This window comes from Manacus candei, unplaced genomic scaffold, assembly GCF_025592945.1.
Source record: "Manacus candei isolate 608988 ecotype Guabito, Panama unplaced genomic scaffold, ASM2559294v1 h1tg000023l, whole genome shotgun sequence".
In the NCBI taxonomy this organism is placed as follows: domain Eukaryota; kingdom Metazoa; phylum Chordata; class Aves; order Passeriformes; family Pipridae; genus Manacus; species Manacus candei.
Genome location: NW_026138071.1, coordinates 11,666,796 through 11,690,432, shown reverse-complemented (window position 1 = coordinate 11,690,432; position 23,637 = coordinate 11,666,796). Strand labels below are relative to the sequence as shown.

The following is a 23,637-nucleotide window of genomic DNA, read 5'->3' as shown; positions in this document are numbered from 1 at the left end:
TCAATTCCATAAGTTAAAAAGCTGAAATACTGTGGTAAACTGCAGTCCAGATGTAAGAACAGCCATAGTAATCAGTCCATCCACCTCAGAATCCTTTCTTTCAGTGGTCAAAGCTATATACACAACTAAGGGAAAATACAGATCAGAACAAAAACGGAGATTTTGATGTAAAACATACTTCCAAATAGCTTCCAATCTTTTGCAGGAAGTAGCTTCCTAAGACAAACATAGTTTCTGTATATTTAATTACCTTCACTCTCTATGATCTTGTGCAGCTTCTAAATGTCTAGCCTATCAAAAAACAAAGTTAATTTTTTCAACTGGCCTTTCCTCTTGGTTGCCACTCAACAATCCCAGAACTTTTAGGTGACTAACATCAGCCCCATGTTTCAGTTAGAACTTACATCTCCCATGTTTATATTCTCAACCCTAAGAAGAAGATACTTCTGCCAGTTGAACACTTTAGGTTCCAACAAAAAAACTGTTCTACGGAATTTGCAGAACAGCATATCCAGGGGTTATTGCTGTAATAGTTGCCTCAATGGTCTCTACGGGAGGTGCCCAACAAGGCACAGCATTTTTGGTAATTATGACTGTTGATTCATTATCTCTACCAGATGCTTTTGCATTTTTCTACTTCCAGTATTCCAGATTTCAGCAAGGCTCTGCCCTTGGACGATTTAAACTCTTCCATCAGCTTCCTGTTTACTGTCAACACATTCTTTGCCTTCTCCTCGGTCACATGACGGTCTATTTCTCTGGCCTTTTGCTTTTCCTCTTGTCCACACCATAACACCTTTAATCCCCTGGAAGCTTTGGTAAATTTCTCTTCTGCTTTCTTTTTCTTCACTTGTAAGTCTTCCAAGCTTCAAATGTCAGAGTGTGCTGGAAGGGATGCCTCAAGCACAAATCTGTAAGGCAAAGATCACACTTTTTGTTGTGCTGTCTCTCTCATATGCCAAAGTGGGAAGAGAGGGAATAGCTACTTAACCCAGGGTTTTAGCCCACCCCTTTCAACACCTCTTTTCGATACTGGGAATCCTAAAAGGGAAGTTTGTTTTCCTATTTCAAAATAAATCTGTGCAACTGAGATCGCTGGTGGCTCAGTGACTGCTGCCCAGGGCAATGGTGGATCAGTCAGCTCTAGTATGTTCACGCTGGAGGTCAGAGATTTCAACAATTTCAAAGCATGCACAGATAGCCAGCTCTGTGCTCTGTGTCTGGCTAGCTCCCTCAGTTTATCAGAAAACCAATCTAGAAGAATTCTGCTGATTTAATGCACTAAGAATCAGCTAAATTGCACAAGAGCAGACATAGAAAAAAATTAGGAAAGTACATGTAGTGTAGATGAGATGAGAGAAGTAACAGAAAGCTGAGAGATCACATGGAACAGTTTATATCCCTCCAGGTATTCCTGCTATTTGAGAACGCAATATGATTAATCAGCCCACAAGACTTTTTTTCCCAAAAAGCTAAATGGGAGCCTATAACATAAAACATTCTTCTAATTCATCCCAAAATGCTATGTTCTCTCTATGTACATGTAAAAGGCAGAGCCACTACTTGTAAATTAGCCCCAGTCCTCATAGACATGTTTAAAATTCATGCAGCATTGACATAGTTTTGCAACAAAGCACAGGTTATCTTGGGAAAAAACAGTGTTACTGCCTTCCTAGTATTGCTGTGTGATACATTTCCTGCTCCAAGTTCCCTTAGTACTTAAAAATGCATTTGAGACAATCACAGCAATTAAAACAAACACAGATCCTAAAAGACTTCAAATACTTGGGATTTGCGCTTCTAATAAAGTTTTTACATAGGAATTGGCTGTTTAATGAAATACAATACAAAACTGGTAACAAAACACCCCTCTAACACAAAAAAATGTTTAAAATCTTTCAATCTCAGCATGCAGTATTGGTGGGTAGAAGATGGACTACTTCCAGATAAAGGTGGTAGTCAGTAGAGATTAAATATATCATGGTCTCCATTCTGAGTGAAGACAGATGATGAATACAACAAAAAAAAAGTCACTGAAGACTGTGGTTTTTGTCAAAGGAAGAAAGATCCCATGACCATTAAAAGCTGTTGTTATTACATGGTATAGTAAAAAGGGAAACACAGCCAACACTTACCAGATTCTTCCATGTGCTAGCAGCTGGTTGTTTTTACGGGCGGGAATTTCGCTGGCAATGGATCAAGAGAACTGGATGTCCATGTGGGTCCCCAAATTATCAAGAAGAATGCAAGCTTCATGGTAAGGGTTCATCAGTTAAGAAGTCCTAATCTCTCCTCACATATTAGCTGAATCCAAGACAAAGACGAATCTAGGCTGGTATCCCAAATTAAAACGGTGTCTTGACATGGACACAGTATTGCTGAAAGCCCATATCCTTTTCTTCCTTGCAAGTTATCTTCATATCCTTTGTTTTGATACAGCAAGGTTTTAAGGGGATACAAATACAGGGCTGTTCCACTATAAACACACATTTTTGAAGAAATCTGCATGCCCAGACTTCAGGATTTCTTGTTCTTTGTCTCCCAGCAGGGATTGAGAAGGTCCAAAATATTTGCATGGCTCAAGAGTATGACATGATGAGAGCAAAATGTTAAGCCTTATTGCTATGTATACTCTAGGTCTTGGGAACATGTGGAGCAAACAACCAAACCTGGCTGCACACCAAGATTTAAAACAGGAAGATGACATCCAGTCTCCACAACTCCAGGCCAGGAGATACTTGGTATGGACAACTGCAAAACTCTGTAAGGAAGCACCTGGAAGGCTGCCAAAGTCACCTAGGGTATAGCTGCAGCAAGAACACTCACACTGTAATGGCCTGCATGGAGAAACCACTGCCTACTACAACACTTGAAACAGGAATGAAGTCACTGTAATTATTCACCAGCCATACCACACCACAGAATCACACACTGGTGATCCACATATTTTAAGTGATTAAACCCCATTTTGCAAAGTAAAATAAAACAAAACAAAATCCAACACGTGCAAATATGCAATTAACAGCCAAAAAGAAAAATAACAAAGCATGAGATCAAAATTAATTCTGCTGCTCCAAAATTATCCATCTTATTTTGTCCACATCACTCTTCAAATACTAAGCACTTCAGACCTTCTAACAAAATTCTCAAAACAAGGTAAAAGATCTGCATTATTCTTCTGCTTATTATTCAAATATAAACATACATGGTCTCATGCAAGGCATAATGCACACTGAGTATGTGAATAAGAAAACATATTTAGGTTTGAATGAAGTAAGGCAAGTACCTTATAATCTTGATCTGGTAGCATGTTGAGTAAGAAAGTCACCATCTTCTGTGGAAACTCATATTTTATTGTCCAAAATAATAATTCTTCTAGAAAACATTTATGCTTCAAAACATCCATGATAGACTGATCTGCATAAAAAGTTGGAGCAGGGTATGTATAATGTATTAAAACAATGATAGTGCAGTTTCACACATAAAAATTCAGGAAAAAAATTTAAGAGCATCTTAGTGCATTCTGTAAATTTTATTTTCTTTTAAACACTGGGAATATGAACATGACCAACAGTTCTGACACCACAATGTCAGATAAAAAGGACCTCCCAGAGAAGCCAATGAAAGTTTTCACTACAATTCTACCACAGAATCCAATCTTCATTGATTGTATTGAATCATATCACCTTACTGTAATAGCTGCACTGATTATAATGCATCACAGCAAACTGCACAATATTAACAGGGCCACTTAATTGAGGGAAACAATGTAGACTACTGCCTAACTCAGGATAAAATAGCAAAACAACAAAATACATTTATGACTAAGTGATGAGTTCTATTACCTAAGAAAACTTTACAAAGCTCTAAACAAGCTAAATAGAAGCAATAATGTATCCATTGTTCTCATTTCCCAAAGCAATATATGTGCTTACTGGCCAACCACAAAGTTGTTGGTTGGGTTTCTTTATACAAAAATTACCATAATTAAATAATCAGGTACTAACCCCTTTCTCATCTCTCCCCATTCAACTCCTGGCCATTCACTCTGCCCCCTTACTCATGCTGACAGTAGATCCCTGTGGGGGACCTAGGTAGGAATCAAGTCAGGGCTCTTTCCATTCTGTCAGCTGTGTTTTCAAGTAGATCAGTTTCCTGATTGCAAAGCTGCAAACTGACCTTTGCTAGAATAAACTGTTTGTGAAATCACTGTTTGACAGGGCATAAATCATATTAAATCAGTTTTTTAAAATACTAAAATATAAAGACCGATTTTTTCAAGAGGTTGATTATTTATTATTTAAAACCACAACAGGTATTGTTCACTCCAGTAACATATGAGGACTAAAAAGAAAATAATAATAACACTCCTTTATATCTAGAAATCAACTACACCTGAAGATACATAACCCCACACAGAAAATCCCATATTCCAATGGGAGTGTATGAAGTGCCCCCACCAGCACACATCCAAAAACACTTGAACTAAACATCATCTGGCCTTAAAGACTCGTATCTTCACTGAAGTATGACAGCTTTAGAGACTGCACTGGATAGCTTTATGCCTGTTCTAAGCAGGATAGGCATTTGTGCTTTTCCAAAGCAGGAATTACCTCAATTTTCCATCATTATCAAAGGTCAGAGTTCCTCAGTCAAGTGACCAATTAGCCCAAATTTCAATGTTAGTGTTCTCCTCAAGACTCCAGCAAGCCACAAAAGGGCAAGAATATGTTTTATTTAATATATTCTACAAGCATTGATATAAAAACATTACCTTCACAGAGTCATGAAAGGTATTTTAATATTAAAATATTTTGTAAAGCGTTACACATCACCTACTGCAACAAACACGTGATGATCATTTACATTCTGCTCCTCTCTCTTGTTAAGAAATAGTGTATGTGATCTGACTGCCCAGGACAGTTTGTAGCCATGCAGACTGATGTCCTGTGTCCACAGAACAGAGAGCACAAGTTTAGGTACATGCCAAATGCTCCTGAGTGAGAACACCAGGCATGGAGACAAGTGACACAACACCTCATCTGTTACTCATGTGCAGCTTTCTCTGAAACGTTGAACAGTGCATATCACATACTTTATGTAGCAGTTTCAGGCAAGGACAGAAGAATACTATCCACTTACACCTGCTGTAGAATTTAAGTAGGCAGAATGCTCTTACCCAGCTTGGAAAATTTGTCAAGAACACTGGGACTAATGTTCCCACTCCTGTGAAAAGTACCACATGATTTTAAATTTCTTTAAACAAATAATAAAAAAAATAGTGCCTGTGGGTTTAAAATTGTCTTAAATGTCTGGTAGTTCAGATGGATGCAGGATGTAGGTTTTAAAAGAGAGTAAAATAAAAATTCTCTCAATACTCAGCCCCATATCTGTATCAGTGAATCTCAACATAAAATCTGTATTTTCTTCAAAGAAACCTTTCATTCTTTCCTGGTACCACAAAAGACCTCGCAGAGTGTTGTAAATACCTCTCTGGAATATGAGACTTAGCACTTCAAGATATCTCCAGTATATAAATAACCCTCTATGGAGACAATACACCACTGAAGACCTAGGACGGGACAGGGAGTCTGCTTATATGGAAAAGGTAAATCTGTTTTTATTCAATACTCAGTTTTCTAAAATTTTCTTTTCATACTCTTATTTTATACCCTATTGGACATAAAATATGAATACTGAAAACTTCAGAAAACTATTTGATATTTAATAAAAACAGATACTTACCCTTCCCCCATTGGCAGACTCCCTCCTCTGGGGCAGATATTAGGAGCTATCAACATCAAGAGCACAGTCCATGTTGGGATGCCTCAGAGGGGGAAGACTACAATCCTGGGGGGAAATGAAATGTTGAATTCAAGTATCACTTTTCCTGAAATGCCACTGCTGATACTGGCATGCTGATCAGGCAGCTTCTAAACCTGAACTTCCTCCCTGCCTATTTCCCATAACTATTTATTATGCACCAGAACAACAATCTTTTTTCTCGTGTTACCTGACTGACTCATCTTTCAGACAAGCTAACAGCCTCTAAAATTTAAGAGAGAGAACTTTCCTTGGATGTCTCTACATTTCCTGCATTTCTCCAAAACTACCATCTCTTCCACATCATTCTTCTCTACCACAGTCTGTCACATACCATTTTTAAGATGATCTCTTAACAACATCATTGCCAAAACATTTAGTTCTCCGCTTTTCCAGCTTCCTAATCCCTTTTTCCTTCAACCTGAAAACACTAGAAACAACCAATCTTACTTTGCCATACTCCTCACAACATCTTCATACCATTCTATTAATTCATGAACCTTTGTATTTCAAGCTCTAGCTCCAAACATTTACTCCAGAGATCTTCCAGAAATTTTATTCCAACTTTCACCAGTTTTTTCACTCAAATGTTCTTTTCTCAAGACTTGCAATTCTTTGTGCTTCATAGGTCCATCTCCTCATACTCATATTAAAAAACAAACAAAAAAAGCCTTCTTTACCTAATAATAGTATTTCAATATTATTATTTAAACACTTTTTAGCATAAAAACACATCAAGAACAGGACAGGACTACCTTGTCTCTAGCCTATAGTCATTCTTGAATTAAAACTTGCACTGACCTCCATGTGAGTGCGACTCATGTTGGACTAGAAATTGCAGAGAGGACTAATTTCAAAATAATGAAGTTGTTCAAAGGGAGACTCTGTTCAAGTATCTTATCTATAACATTACTAGAACAATACAGAAAGACCAACCAGAACCAGAGACGAGCATTCTTGCCTGGCTGAGAACACAATCATGCTGTACAATGGCACAATCAAAAAAAATGGTAAGAACAAATACATCAAACACTTCCTTGTAAAGCTGTATTGCAGCCTTGACAGTCACACAGTGAAAACTGGACGAATTTTTGGAGGTCACCTTACAACACAGAGGTGACAAAATGTCAGAGTCCCAGACAGTGGTACTCACACAAAGGAAACCAAAATTGCCAATTACCACATTTTCCCTTGCTATTCTTTTTTGGACTTCGCTATGTTTAATACTTGTCTCGTGCAGCACTATAGTGCATGGGAAGTGAATGAGTATCCCTAGATAATTTTTCAGACAGACATAAAGAAAATATGATAAACTGAGATGAGTACTTTATAAATACCTTTGGTGGTGCTGCTTAGTTTCACCCTCTTGCGCTTTCCCACACCTTGGCTACCATCCTGGTCCTCCTGGGGTAGGGGAAGAGTTTAAAAAATTCATAATCTTATACTTAGAATCTTATTGCCAAGAGATGGTATGCTCTCAACATTCTGGTTTAACTACCAAGCTAAAACAAAGAAGCCCTGAATACACTATCTTACTAGAAAAACACTTTTACTGTTTACAGGAGCCATGGACTGTGTGCAACTATTTGGAAAAAAATTTAAATTTTTATTTGCCTTTCCCCCCCCCACAGGCAACATTATCATCTGCAAGGTCAGACATATTCATGTCTTTCATTAATTTTGTAAGGTTACTTGTTTTGATTTCTGAAACTGATTGCTACAAAAATGTTTAACACTATAAAATTTCTAACTGTTGCACATCCAAGGTTTTCCCTTGTCCACCTGTAGCGTTTGTGGTTTTTTGTTTCCTAAAAAAAAAAATCAGCCAACATATTGTATATCTAAGTTGACAACACAATTAACTAGACATTTTCTAATCAATGTAAATTTTTGATGCAAGAATAAATTACTTTTGACACCTTAAGGAGGCCAATTCTAATTGCTTTCTCCCTACAGAATAATGGAAACACTTTACACAAGCACTTATCATCTGAAGCTTCCAAGGCACTCCACAAACAAAAGAGCAAAAGTTCAAAAATGTAATGCAAGTTAAAAACATCTCCACCATCACTTCACATAATCTAACACTAGGTGTTAAAAAAGCATGTAACATTACAGAACTACATTAAATGCTGCATGGATCCTTACTAACAATGGTAGTCCTAATGAAACTGTGGAAGTAAAGTTCCTTTTTAAAGTAAAGAGCTAATGAGACATAGTTAATACAGATATCTACAGTTAAAAGTCAGTAATCAATATCCTTCTCCAAGGATATGGCAAATGCCATGTTTTATTTCCAAACTTCACCTAAATGACAGAGAACCCAAACCTGAAGAAGTTACTATCCTTTCTTGGGGAGAAAGATTATTTCTATTCTATTTTGGTCTTTCTGACCAAAAGTATGGGGTGAATAAAAGGTCTGAATTTTCCTATCCTTTCACATCCATCACATTTGAACTCTTAGACCACAAGACTGTGGTCCTTGTGAACACAGGCTACTTTGGTACTTCAATTGGGAATGAGTCAGTCAGTTCTCTGGATGCTGCCACTGCCCACTCCCCCATCAGAGGAGCCAAGTACTCTCAAGAAAAAAAAAAAATCAGACTTGCTAGGATGTTACTATGCACTGCAGGACTCTGCAATTTAAGTTGTAGATTTTTTTTCCCACCCTGAAAAAAGCATCAGTGAAAAAAGTTAATTTTTTATTTTATACTCTTAATTGCATTCTGCTTGACAAATATGAATTGCTGAAAAGAAAGTTCAGCCCTTTCATCCAAAAGTCAAAACAGACTGTGCAGGTGTAAGGCTGAAATGCTTATTAGAAAAATGATGTTACTAGAGAAATGAGGAAAAAGTGGTCTTGCTTTATGACTTCTCTTCCTCTCCTCTGTTACTCCCATGTCAGCTATAAAGGTATTTACAGGGTTTTTTAATGCCTTATTGTACTTAGAGCAGAATAAAACTATGTGATAATTAAGAAACGTGGTAAGAGTACACTTTTAACTGGATTTTCTTCCTCTGGTATTTAAGAGGAATCTCGAAAGGTAACTAATGTTCTTACCAAGGCCTTATTGCAGCATTGTTTCCCAGATGGAACGCTAGATTAGAAAATTTACATGGACTACAAATTAGAGCAGCACTTCTGCAGGGAACTAAACACCTTGAAAAGTTTTGCATAGCTCAGTATTTAGTTTCACTTCTACAGCAGTAGACAGTTCTAAGATAAAAATTAATCTGAAGGACAGCTGTTATTTCTCATGTTTTCCTTTGTGCAAAAGGAGAAAAAAGGCCCTGTCTAAACCTGTCCTCCTATTTAAGGTGTTATTTTCCAAGGAATCAAATAAAATGCAGTCCATGAATGCTTTTATCACACTGAGGAATAAATGTTCTTATATTAGATATCTCTTTACGTTATTTAAAGTTCGTTATGTTACCCTACCAAAATGGCTGCTTAGGTTTACTTTCCTCATTAAATTACACTTATTTATTACAGCTCAACCTAAAATGAGATTTTCTCCTTTTTACTCCCATTCCATGTGTTTGTTAAGTAAGGTCAAATCTACACTTGGGAATTAATCTACAGCGAAATTCTCACTGCTGCTGTCTCCAGTTCAGCTGGATTCTCAAGTGCCAAAAACTGCTAACACCATTCACAGCATTACATGTTCTAAGTTTGCTTTAATCAAGCCAAATTTACTTGATAGTGACTTTTCAAATATCTACACAGGTTTCTTCTACATTACATACACAAATTAAACTGAAACACTGTTAGCAAAACTAAGGATTGGTCCTTTGTAAATCAAAGGCATGAGATCTATTCCTTTATATCTCCATTTTTCCTAATTATTAAAATGGGGATAATATATATGGCAGATAGAAGAGTTAAAGTTTGTGGGATTTGGCTGCAAGCATTCTCTCCATTTAATATTCTGTTACAGTTCATTAGAGTCTTTAAAAACAGTCTCACCTCATCTGAAGAATCCCCTTGTCCTGATGCTGCTGTAGCACCTGCTAAACCTTGTGAAATAAAAAATTCAGAGATTCTTTTCATAAATCTTATACTGAAAAGACAGTATTTTACAATACTTCATGAGCGAGTATGAAATAAAAAACTACATTAATCTTTCTTTAAAAGATACATAGCAGTGAACTGAGAAGTTGGAGTAAGATTTCCAAGCAATACAAAACCAGGGATTTGCAAGTACATTCCACTGCAGAACTTCAACATGCCATGCTAATGGAGACTTGTTCTTTCAGAAATTGGAAAAAAAAAACGGCCTTCAGTGATCAAAAAAAAAAATCCACAGCACCTTTATAAGAATAGGTGGTTTAACTTAGTTGCAATGACAAAATTCCACTATGAGCAATTTCATCTTGCCTACTCAAATTCCACTAATGCTATGGCTGGAAAAATGGTGCTTAGTGTATTAGCAACAAAAAGTTAACATGTTTAGCTTTGTTGGTAGAAATAAAATGAGTCCTGTAATTTGGTAGTGCAAATAACAGGTGATTTCTTAAGTTTCATTAAGATTTGGTGTTTTTAAAAATAAACCTAAAGAAGATTTTATATAAAAACCATCAATAATCAAGTCTTCTCTTAAAATATATCTCTACACAAACCTTGAACAGCTAATGTACTAGTTCCAGCTCCTTGCTCCTGCATACCACATGCAATTTTATCCTCGGGAAATGCCAGTCCAGAGCCTTTCAAGGCAATGAGGTACTTTTCGTGACTTTTCTTTGTACATGCATTCTCTCCAACACCTTGAATATACACATAAAACAGCATTAAAGCACATCAGCAGATACTTGGTTCATATACTTCATATTCTATATGAGCAATCTAAAAAATGGCCCACAATGTTTTAATAAGCTGTACAATTATGCAACATAGAAGCTAAAAAACTTTTCCAACTGATGAAAGCCAAAAGGTGGGTAACTCTTAGTTTTTCCCCTCCAAAACACTGTTGTCTTCTAAATTATGTACTCTATTTGTATTTTACCAGCACTCCCACCATTAACAGTACAGAACAAAAAAGCATGCCTTTTGATATTTCAAAACAGTTGGTTTTCAACAGAAAGGAGAGGGACCAATGGAAAAAAAAAAAAAAACAACAAAAATAATGCGGTAACGGTAACAGAGCATGTATAATTTCTAACATTGGAAATTTTTCTTCCAAGTTCAAGTTTTGACAGCTGCAATTAATGGAGGCTATTTGTAAAGATGTTGTAATTTCAACTGTTTGATGAAGCAAAGTCACACTGCATACTCAGGAGATAAAATTTTCCACAAAGCAACGGACCAAAAAACCTAACACATTTGTTATATAAGGAAAAAACAAACTTTGAAGAAGCAAATTCTATCAAGTGTTTAAGGGAAAAAGAAGATGAAAAGACAAGAGCATCTTTGTAGCTGTGCACCTTTTGCTTTCAAAGTCAGAAGGGCAGGTTTTGCTTTAAAATCCCTTTCTTTGCTTTCCCCACCCAGAAACTGTACCTACTGAGACACACATACTCTCCATTCCAAGACTCCAGATAAGAATACCTTACTTTCCCCTTCCCTTTCCACCTTCCTATATCAGGAAATCCATCACATACAGGAAAAGAAAAGTCATTAAATTAGTCTCATTCAAATATTATTCAACAGGAGAGAATAAGAGGAAGGAAAGAATAAAGAACTACACTTGAGGCAGCTTTACTAAGTACTTCTCCTTTCACATAAAGACTTGGAGATTGCCTGTTCTTCAACTTGCTGCTGCCCAAGCCAGTTATGGCAACTTAAAACTAGAGTAATTATTATTTGTTCCATAACTACGCAAAGGACTCTGAAAAGACACTTTCAAATCACAAGAAAATAACATGGAATTAATTTATAATAGGTGGTTTGGGGTCTGCAGTGACTACCCAACATTTTCAGATTCACTGTGATTTGGTACAGAATGGAATAAATGGTTGATGTTTAAAAAAAAAAAAAGAAGCTGGAAAGGGCTTTGCACAGAAGTGCAGGACAAACAATGGCCTTTTGCCATTCAGGGCTCCTTCAGTAGCCTCTGTGAGAGCAGACCCCAAAATAAGTTAGACATGTTCCACTGTGAATAACCTTGATACGCCTAATTTGGAGGTACTAAGAGACTGTGTTCATTTCACTTTGAAGAGAATGGATTTCTTATAAAAACTTTTTTGTAAGGATATTTATACAGTTATTTGGGACACAGAGATCGGAGGTTTGCTCTTACAGGTCTTAATAACAAATGTTCTTAGTCTCTCCTGAAGCCCACCCTCCTATCAACAACAAAATATCCTTAAAAATATGTTTTTCTGTGTCTTGAGAAGTCAAACAAAAACATGCAGAAACTGAAGCGATAAACAAAATTTATACCCTCAATTCTTCATAGTTTGAAAATTTAATTATTAGAAATAACACAAACATACCAGAGCTAAGATCTTTGTAGAACTGTTGGCTAGTCAAAACCTGGGTAAGAACCGATCTCATTGCTCCTCCCATTTTGGTCAAGTCTTCTAGAAAGGAAACATGAGGCTCCAAAACCTGGAGGATTTTATGAAGGTCTTTCTCTGATGGCAGATCAAGAGCTGAAAACCACATAACAAGAACTTTTGGTGTAGATGCAATGTAATTTAGCCAAGACCTTCACATGCAGAACAGTTACGACCACCACAAATGGAAATAATTTTATGTTCATAATGCTCTAGAATTCACACAAGTTTCAAATTATACCTGATTTCATTTTCTGGAAGAGCTCAACACAATGATAGGTAACCCTTAACACATATTTAAGCTCTCCAGAAGACAATAAAACCAAATTGCATAACCAGGCAGTAATTTTGTTAGGAAGAGAAGTATAAAATACAATGACATAAACCATTTATGTACTGTGTCTTCACAGACTGTAAAGCAACAGATAACAGCATGGTAAGATATGCTAGATACATGCAAATTTAAAACATACCAGGCTCATTATATCCCTCTCTTAAGTGCTGAATAAGACTAAAGATGAACTGTGGAAGAACTAATTCTGACATCATCAACAAGTCTTTTGGGACACATGGAACATTTGAATTTGATTTAATCCGGTGTCTTTTACAAAACCTATAAAACAGATGAGAAAAATGTTAGCCAAGCACAGCTCAGCACTGTTAACATATACTAAGAACACCATTACTTTTTCCATTTTTCAGAGCTTATATGCTTTTACATTAGAGGTGGTGTGGAAATGGTATTCTGAAATTCCAACTACTATGTTCAAACCCATTTTGATTCTGAGGCCAGTGAATTATAAAGGTGTCAGTTTTTTCTCCTCAAAGTTCACATATCTAACATTCCAGTTTTTTCCTATATATGTTAGAAGCATCTTCATTGAACAGTTAAAACAACATTGAATTTCCTCTCCTTTCTGTGTAATACTTAGGGGTTGAACCAATTCTTTAATTCAGATAATGTCTTTTTTTAATGTCTTTTGACATTAATAAAAACAACTTCCAAAGGCATAAGACTTTGCAGGGTTGGTAACTAAGATTTGCTTATCAAAGGGTGATGGAAACACTCTGCAAAAACTGTGTAAATTGTTTCATTTATAAAGAAAATATTTACTGTCTGGAGAATTCCTGCATGGTAGTAGCCGAGGTTTGGCTAATGCACAATGACATGACACTGAGCCAAACCCCATTAGAGCAGACAGAATGATTTCCCACTGACTTAACATGAGCCTAACTCAAGAGAGACTGAATACTTCTCAGCTCCCAACCTATTTTTAGAGAAGACATTTACCAGCATCAAAGAGTTATTTACCCATGTCAAAAAAGACACTAACAAAGAATAGTGTAAAAATACATCAGCCAAGACTAAACTTTACTGAAAAGATTCACTAGATTTTACCACTAATTTTTCAACACAAAAATTCAGAAATGAATACAGTTTTGTTTGAATATGAAAACTGTTTCCTAGAACTATTAATGTCTTCACATTATTTGCAATGCCACATTTTCCATAATTTCCAGCCTGCTACTTCCTACAACATAAGCCTTTCTTCTTTGAGGACCACTGAAGAACCACCTTCAAGAGAAGAATGAAATAGAAGAAAGCAACTAAGCAAGGATATGAATTTAGGATGCAAGCAAATAAGACAGAAAAAAATGAGGATACAAGTTCTGCAATTAAGATGGCAATTCACAAAAATGGCTAGCAAATTCCCAAAACTAAAGATTAAGAGCCTCTCCTTTGCTCTTTCACATTAGAAACTACACTTTTATTAAGAAAAGGTACAGAAGGACAGTACTAGCCAGTTGATTTGTGGTTCATATATCCTGGGGGGAAAAGGGCCTGACAGAGCTCAGTGATGACTGAAAACTTTCTGTTAATTAATGCCCAAATGGATGGTGTTCACTTTTGTCTTCCACTTTTCAAATTACATTCACAGAAGTTACAAAAAGTATTTACTTTTTCCCTTTGGTCATTCATTTTTGTCTCATCAACATCCAGAACCCTGAACTGCTATAAATTGCTAACATGGCTTGATCTATGCTGTGATATGGTACTTCGTATCTTAAAAGTTATTGGTTTCCCTTTCACCACCCTCCTTATAAGCAGGGATCAAAAGTAAATAAGTTAAAGACATACAGGAAGGAATTACTATGCAGTGTGTTCTAAAATTTTTTACTGCCCACCATCCCCCCACATATCTTTCTGTGAAAAGATGTTTTCACTCGTTACAACTGCAAGCTAAGGGAGCCACTGTAACAAAACACACAGATAAAGTAATTGTGAACCCCAGCTTCTGCTAAGCACAAGGCTTCCTTCCACAGAAAACAAGCAGCTCTGCTCTCTATGAAGTCGATGTAAACATGCCCGTTCTGAATCAGTCCATAAATTATCTCAAATGTTACATATCCTGAAAGTTATGAAATGTCCTCTCTTGAGATTCCCAAGAAAGCACTAGTGAATTATAAAGTGTGCTATTATTGCTATATTAATACAGATTCTGTAAAAATCAAGAAAGAACCCAAATTCAATTCACTGTAAGGAAAAGTTCTTTCACTGTCACATGCACAAACTACAGCAGGTCCAAACAGGGAACAATTTCTAGATAACAGGCCCTAAACCTTAAATTAGGGATACAAATATCATTTTACAGGAAGAACCATATTCTGTTTTTATGGTTCAAAGGCTGCAGTAATAAAGTACTATTAATAATAAAAGCTCTATTGCCTTTACAGAGTGTTATTAACCAAACTGCCAGATAATGACTGGAAAGTCTTCAGAGTAAGGACAACAGGTGTTTTAGCCAAAAAAGAGACAGAATGCCAGGCTGTGTGAAGGAAGAAACAAGTTGAGACTTCTTATATAGGTCAAAAGAGACCTGTGACAAACTTCTCAATGGGTTACATGATCACTGGACAAAGCTATTCCATAATCATTTCCTTACACTTCTAAAAGAACTCCCTTATCACAACATCAGTTAAAGAATTGTACATCGACATAAATGTACATTTCAAAACGCTTTGAGACTATCAAAATAGGACTTTAATAGGCAACAAAAAGGAACATTTCCCAAATCTCTCCTGGTACCATCAAGCCTCAGAAATTCACCACTTGGAGCAGGTAGAAATGTAATGAAAAGTGGATATTATCTAGATAAGAAATACATTTTCTCTGAAGAAGCTCAAAAATAAAAACAACAATGGAGAGGAAGACTGACTAGGTAACTGACAGATCACCTTGATCTAAGCTTTTTGACTTGATTTCAACATCGTAAAATACTTCTTCCAACAAGCCTGTCACTTTTATTTAATCTTTTAGTAGTTCATGTTTCTTGCGTTAAATACTCTTCTCAGATTCAAAAGTATATTCTGGGTTTGGTTTTCTATGCATTGTCCTACCCTAGAAATCACTTTTTCACAAAAAGATAAGGCTAATTTTAGCAAAAGGAAAGAATAAACAGTAACTTACAATTAAATAAAAACTGAGCTTTAACAAAGAACGTTGTCCACATGACTTCAAATATAATTCTGAAATTTCTTATGCTGCATTAATCTTATTTGTAAAATGCAGAATATAATTTATTATTAACATAAGCAGCATTAATATTTTCTGAATAACCTTCATGTCAGACTTTCCAGATTCATATATGTTCTTTCCTACTATTTCCATCTTTAATAATTCTACTGCAAATTTTTAAAATGTATTTTATTAGTATCTTCAGGTAAAATAACTCCTTCCCTTTAGGCTACAGTTGCACAACCTAGTCGAACTAGGTCAGTCCTGCCACCATTCTGTCATCATCCCTCTTATTTGTTCCAGCACTGGCACTTGACTGATCCTATGTTAAACCAGCTCAGAAGCTAAGCTAGCAGAAGTTATTTACCTTTAAAAATATATAAATAAATCCATTGGGCCAGTTTAAATCCACTAACATTCAAAGACCTTTCTCCTTGAAAATCACACTGAAATGCCCAAGTCACTGTGCCATCACCCCCTTTCCTTGTTCACCCGTCAAGGGAGCAAAACACAGAACAAAATAAGCCAAAACCCCAGACACAGCAGAGAAGGAAAATGCCATCCTTGCCAAACAGCGCATCAGGTGGATACAAAGCTTACTGTGAAGTCAACTCCTCGGCTTCAAAGGAGAGTTTTTAAACTTCCCAGTTATCACAACAGCTGATAAATGCCTTCAGTACCAGCCAGACCACACCTTTACAGCTTTTGAACATTTGATCAGTCCTTCATCCACTACATCCCACAGCGTCTCAAGTTTCAGTTGCATTCCAGAAACTTGACATAAGTTCATGCACACATAGAGGGACTATTTTTACCCTCACTTTTCTCTTGCTATTTTGTCCCCTGCCTCCCCATGTTTAAAAGTCATTTGTTTTACACTGGATTATAAGACTGTCAAAAGAAAGCATCCCTTTTTCACAGATCTTAAAGAGTGTTAAGGCACTACAAGTACCTGAGTCCTGACAGAAGCTTTTAGGAACAAGGATCTGGGACCTAATGACAGGAGCTCTACTTGAGGTAAAGCTCTACTTGATTCTTCAGTTCAGGAACAATAAGTCATACTCAAACTGAGCTTTTACTTAAGATATAATACACATTGCATACTGTATACCACATGACAGTCATCACATAATGTTTCACAAAGTATTCAAATGAAAGAAATTTTGCAAATAAGAATTTAACACACACTTTTAAAAAAGACTATGAATTCTATCCCCACTGTAAAACTAACGAACAAATACTATTCTTACATACTCTGAATCTACAATATAGATGTAAGATGCAAAATATATTGAGTGCTACAATTGCCTCTCAGAGCTCTTATGAACTGATTTTTTCATTCTTTACATAATGGTAGAGTTTTTAAATTTTTTTTCTGCTTTTGCAGTTCACATATTGAAACAAATCTTAATTCAGAAATTAATTCAAAGAAAAACTTGAATAAACAGGATTAGAAAATTACCTTGATTAAAAAAGGCTTTTATATGCTTTATGTGAATCCACTGTCCCAAATAACAGCAAACACAATGGTAACTGAAGAAATGCAGAGAAATGAACCTACTGTTCCTATTAAGTTTAGCATGTTTCCCCCACACACCCTAGTAATTAAATTTCATTAGTTAAATTCCTTTCAGCAGTCAAACAGGCTTCCAAAAGAGAATCAATGTGGTACTGACTTCAAGGCCCAAGGAATGACAGCTCTTCCACTCTATATGAAAGCTGCAAGCTATGGAGGAGTTCATAGACAAAGCTGAATACTGGCATTTCTGCTATTAGGGACTCTGACAAGAAGCAAAGCCAACTGAAAAGATGTCAGACTAATCCTTCCAATGAGAAAATCTCCAAAGCAGAGACACTAGAGTCAGTGGTGGAGGACAACAAAACACAGCAGAAGAATGAATGGCATCTCTAGAAAAAAACCAAACAAGAACACCTTTAAAGGACCTCTTTCCAGGCTTTAATCCTTCACAACAAAGCTGGTTAACCAGTGTAGGAGGCTAGAAATCACAGATTAGACTCTTAGAAAGTATTCCAATCCTTGCAGAACAGCAGGAAGAGAGGCAGTGAATCACCAGAAGCTCCCTTGGTGCTCAGGGCTACACTGAGCAAAGCAAGCACTCCAGTGCAAAGGAAAAGCAGGCAAAGCTGCTCAGCAGAATAGCATTTCTATTATTCTCTGTTAGCCCTCAGATATAAATATCTTGTATAGTAGATAAAACTGCGAGTTTCATAAGTATACAGGTACCCACTATCAATCAGAAACAGGAGATTTGGCAGTTTCAATCATAAGGTCTTTTTAAAGGAAAAACAGAGTGAGAATGAGAAGGAATGGACTTCTGAGAGTTGAAGCTGAGCCTGTGTTTGAATGGACCCAAAAGTTGTTAACTTTGAGCATTCTGACAGACAATAGAACAATTCAAGAGAGGAACACAATCTTCTGCTGCAAAAATATTATCTTCAGAGAAAGGATGAATGCTCTGGAATATAATTACTGCATCATAACTGCATCTAAGTACAGCTTACATTTACCTAGTCTGATCGAAAAGCCTCAATCTAAACACAATTTGAAGTATATTTGTACAGTAACAGACACACAGGTAGTTAACTTACAAATATAATACCCAGTCTCTTTGGTACAGGTTTTTCAAACATCACAATGACTGTAAAGTGAAGCCCTTACAAGTTAAAAGGGCCTCAGTTATCCTGTTAATGGCAATATAAAGATTCTTTAAATTATCTTAATTTATCCATTTGCATGTAAAAATACAGTCTTCAACAGGAACTGCAACCTTTTCAGTTAAAGGACCCGTTAAATTTAGTATTTCACTGTATTGAAGAAGGCATTGACAAGAACACTCTTAAAACTGAACTTTAAAAAGTAATCTTTATAAAAGTTAACATTTAAAAAAGCACACAAGAAGAATATTTACATTCAAAATTCTTTTGAAGTGGAGTCTAAAGGTATCATCTTCCAACACACACACACCCCCAAACATGGACGTAAAGATAGAAGAATTAAGATACAATCTACATTCTAATTCCGGATGCTTAACAAATATTTTTAGGATCTGATTTTTCAGAGTTCTTGGTCTTACATAGCATTCACAAAGCAGAATTCCCAGCTGACTTCAGAAGTAGGTCTGAGAGACAAGTAGAACAGCAAATAGAATATTTTGTCCAGAGCCTTCATTAGAGTTATGTTTGCTTGGCTCTCCATCTTCCCAAACCATTATAAATTCACATACAGTCTCCCTGACCAGTTGCTTTCAGAGTCCCATCAATTATCTACCTTAAAGTAGACAGTACATCTTCTATTTAAAGAACAAAAATCGAGTTTTTAAAATAGAGTTAACAAAAAAACTTTCTGGCCAAGAAAATTTTCCCAAGAAAATTTAAACAGGTCAAACATATGGCATGTAGTATCTTGACCCAAATACTTCATCTGATAAAGTTCTAAGTGACTGCACAGTGCTAGACAAACGTAAAAACAACCTTCATTTCTTCAGGATTTGAGTAAGATCTGTGAATTTTAGTAAAAGATATCAACTTCAGTTGAAAATACCACTTTGGTCAGGTCTCCAACAAACAAGGTGCGTATAAAAGTAATTTGCAGTTTTCTTAGAAAGTTAAATGTCTGTGTTTTCCAAGCCAGAGCTATTATCAGTGCAGGCACTGTGCAGAAACAAAGAGCTGCATCCTGATAAAGGCAACTGAGTTTACTATTTGGTCCTTGTTACTGTAATAGCTATTAACTCAATGTAAAGAAAAGTCATCCTATTGTTTCCAAAGCTTACTACCAGAACCGTCTACAGAGGAGGGCATGAAAACACTGTTATTTAAAATCATCTGCAGTTGTCAGATACCATTCTAGGATTTTTTTAATATAAAATTCCTTATATTCTACAAGTGATAAGGAAGCATGGCCTAAAATCTGAATCAACCTACATTGTCATTAAGAAAGATCTAAAAGACAATAGTTCTTTAGGAACGTGTTCCCTAAACATACACCCAAAATCATGTTTGTTCCATTGCCAAAAAATCCATTGACAGCTCTATATAGGTCAGATACATAGCAGACAAATAACTCCACCCTCACATAGCAAACTTGGCTGATAGGTTCACAAAAGGAGCTTTAGAAGTTGGTGGGATCAAAGCAAAGGAACTGAAAATCAACACTGGTTAGCCCAAATCTAAACAACACTGTTTCAGAGACCTCTAAAACACTATCTCTTCTTAAACTGAATATATACCAAGGCAAATAACAAAGCGATAGACCAGTCACCCAATAAATAAGCCATTTTCGGGCAAGGCAAGATACACAGTTGTCATATCTTGTGAGCTCAGCCTTCACATACTGCTGCGTTTTTCAAATCAGGTTGGCCCTATCAGCAAAATCTTTGGGTAAAACCACCATTTATTTGAAGTTTGTTCAGTAACTAGCACAGCAATATTTCAGGCTTCTAAATATTTATAATTCTGTGTATTGATACATTTGAGCATCTTATTGAAGTACACATCATCTAGTCAGGCCACAGTTCTAAAGGCAGTAATACAAAATTAGCACTTGGCTGTTAACCATCTGGAATATAGCAACTAATTTAGAGGTTGACGTAGTCCTAATTAAGAGACATTCTTAAAAGAAATCAAGTCAGGCAGGTTTGTGAGCTGACTGTATAACACGATGGACTTAATCTATATGTTGATCTGAAATCTCTTTTGCTTTCCAAGGATACAATCTAACACGAAGCACTAAAAAAACTACTGAATTTACTGTGGCATCCTCAGCAGCAATACAAAATATTGACCAAAATATTGTGGGGGTGACATAAAGGAGGACAAAGGGAATCAATTATCTATAAATGCCTAGTAACTTGAAATGCTGTGCTCAGTGTTAATCCCAGTACAAATTCCTGTACTTTGCATATGGATCATCATTGAGGGAGTTTTTGTTCCGAAGATCACATCCACCAGAAGTTACATGACCATGGATTTATCCAGACTCTCATGCCAAGCTAACAGCCAGTACACCTCAGACTTCTCCTCAGTCCTTCCTTGGTAGCCCAAAAGACTTCAAAGGCTGAAAAACTGCATGGAGTTGACAGAGATCCTAAAAAATGCCATTTGTACCAGCTCAACAATCCCAAACACAGATATTTTTATGTAGTTTCATAAAGCTCAGAGGCTAAACTCCTTGGCTACCTGTATGGTCTCAGTCTGTTGATAAAGCAACTATTTCAGGAACTTCTTGAAGAAAGTCCCAAAAGAGCACCCTTCCCTCTTGGCGGCTGCAATACCAAACCTAGCCTGGGTCCCGGAGAACTGAAACCTTCCTGTCTATTGCTAAACACCACAATTTGATAGAGTCACACTGGAAGGGACAAGCTGAAGCAACACCATGCTATATGTATGCTAAACAGGTGATTCACTGTTGCAAGACACTCCATAAAATAACCACATAATCCACTTCATGCCAGTAAAATTACCTGTATGTCCCTGAACTCAGCCACAAGCAGATCTAACTTCTTTGATCTTAAGTGGATCACACTGATACAATTCAAGATGATAAAAGAGGCTTTTCCTGATGAACATGCACAGAATGCATCCAAAGGTAACTAGTAATAATAGCTTTCTCAACAAAAAGCTTGCATTTATCATCACTCTATTTGTTAAAGTTTTCACAAGTCTAGAATATGAAAATGGTCCTTTACTCTTACTTAGCAACAGAAAGTAAAAGAAATAGAATATAATCTCCCATAGCTCCCAGTCAGCACAGCAAGGCCAAGGCCATGAAGTATCTCTGAAAACGGATAAGGAATCAAGTCAGAAGAAGGGAAAGAATTATATGGGGACAGAGTGGCAAAGGATCATTAATTTAGGTATCTACAATTCAGAATTTAAATTTAATTAAAACTATTCAGTTATACTCGCTAGGTGCAAACATTTTAATGCACTGAAAAAATAGAGCCAATTCTAAATAAATTAAAGAAGAAAAAAACCAAGCAGGCTAGAAACTAAGAATATACTTCTCATTTTTGGCAGCAAGAGGAGGTAAAGAGAATTGTCCAGCTTTTTCATAAGGGATTGCAGTAGACCCAACAGATATATCAGTCCTCAAGGGAGACATAATGAAGAAAAAAAATACGAGAGAGAGAAGTCTGATCTAGTGTGTAGCTCCAACAGATCTCCATGAAACCCACACTGATTCACACCCTTAAGACACAGAGCTAAACTGAAAGATAAGTAGGGATCATTAGAGACAGGACTGCAGAAAGTTTAGAGCTGGGTACATGAAGGTGCTTTTGAACACAGGGCATACACCATCCATCTACAACAATTACCTCTTATAACTATAGGACTTTTCACTTGATAAAGAAACAGCCCACTGTTGCAAGTGGAAATTGAGAATGCCTTAGTGCCTTTGATATAAGTCATAAGAGAAGGCAACACTCTGTGTCAATGGAGCCATTGGTTGCCATAGCTACCATGAAATACACAGCAAACATCAATGCAAAAGCCTGGTTAATGAAATTCTTAACCTGGCTTTTTGGCCTTCAGGATATGCAACCCTTGATGGAGATATTCTTGTTGCACTGTAATGCAGCACTAAAACATCTGCTTCCCACATGATTAATTTAACAAATAAGTCAACAAACAGCGAGGCATACTCTGAAACAGGACACGGGGGAATGCAATAGCCCAAGTGTAGAGGCTCTCTAGTATATCAAGTTATTGTCTCCAGACTTAAAGGGGAATCAGAACAAGACAGCCATAGAAACAGGATGGTACTCATCAATGACAGATTATTGACTAGTTATGCTCTTATTATAACCATATGGAATAGTGCTTTCTTCAAGCTCATTTCATAAACTGTCACGTTTCATTATAACACAAGACCATCTACCAACCAAAACCACTCCAGTCTGAATTTTCCACTGTCCAACTGCATGGAGTTTTCTTTCTCCAACATATGAACTCACTTGAACTATGAACATATGTCTACTATGAATGCTTTAGAACTGAAGATTTTGCCTTCTTCAGAACATTATTAATTATCTCTGAAGGAGCTGCTAAATTTCATTTGCAAATAGCTAGATACCATATGGCAGACAACTACGAACTATTTTCACCTACTGACACATCAATGGATCTTAAAATCTATTCAACCTTGCCACAGCTAGAGTTTTTAATACTTTAAGAAGTTGTCACATTTACAAACTTGGATATTTTCTAACATCTACTTTACATTCTAGTAGATCAGATCAACTGCAATTAACTTAATAATCAAAAACACTGAAATCTGCATGAAAATCAAAAGGTTCAAAACTGTGACAATCTGATTTTTCTAAGTCAAATGAGTATTACACAAGGTACCTAAAGCAAATCAACATCCATCCATTGTGCTATATTCCAGCCTCTTCTTATAAAATTATCAGAAACAAAAAACTAACGCTCAGTTATCTCTAAAAAGCAAATTATATATTTAATTAGTAGCACAAGATTAAAACACACATCCTCCTACTCCAGACCAAACCATCTCTCGATTTACATTAGCCACCCTAAAGGAAATGAGATGATACTCCAGATTCTAAACTGGAGAGATTTCCTTTGTAGCAGAGCAGTTAACTAAGACTTCTTCAGAAGTGTTTTTTGAGATGCACCAAATAAATAAACTCTGAACATGGAAACCAGATAACAAGAACCAAGAGAAACAAAATATGTTACTATAATATTCGTATACAGTATCTACACCAAATTTTATCTGAGCAGACAGATGGTAGATAAAGTTCATAAGTAGGCTCCAC

The 23,637-nt window shown here is 36.3% G+C and overlaps 1 protein-coding gene across 7 annotated transcripts in view; it reads right to left on the bottom strand.

Moving 5' to 3' along the window:
- The window catches only part of UBR3 (ubiquitin protein ligase E3 component n-recognin 3), a 105,936-nt gene that overhangs the window by 79,532 nt on the left and 2,767 nt on the right, over nt 1-23,637 (bottom strand). For 4 of the 7 annotated variants that reach the window (XM_051787334.1, XM_051787335.1, XM_051787336.1 and 1 more), the window contains exons 2-7: nt 12,792-12,931; nt 12,256-12,414; nt 10,444-10,587; nt 9,791-9,840; nt 7,161-7,227; nt 3,287-3,417 (exon numbers count right to left, since the gene is read on the bottom strand). In XM_051787334.1, coding sequence (XP_051643294.1) covers nt 3,287-3,417; nt 7,161-7,227; nt 9,791-9,840; nt 10,444-10,587; nt 12,256-12,414; nt 12,792-12,931 — 691 coding nt within the window. Of the gene's footprint in view, nt 1-404; nt 912-2,135; nt 3,181-3,286; nt 3,418-5,745; nt 5,843-7,160; nt 7,228-9,790; nt 9,841-10,443; nt 10,588-12,255; nt 12,415-12,791; nt 12,932-23,637 lie in introns of those variants that run through there. The other 3 variants (XM_051787338.1, XM_051787339.1, XM_051787340.1) reach the window with 3 other exon arrangements.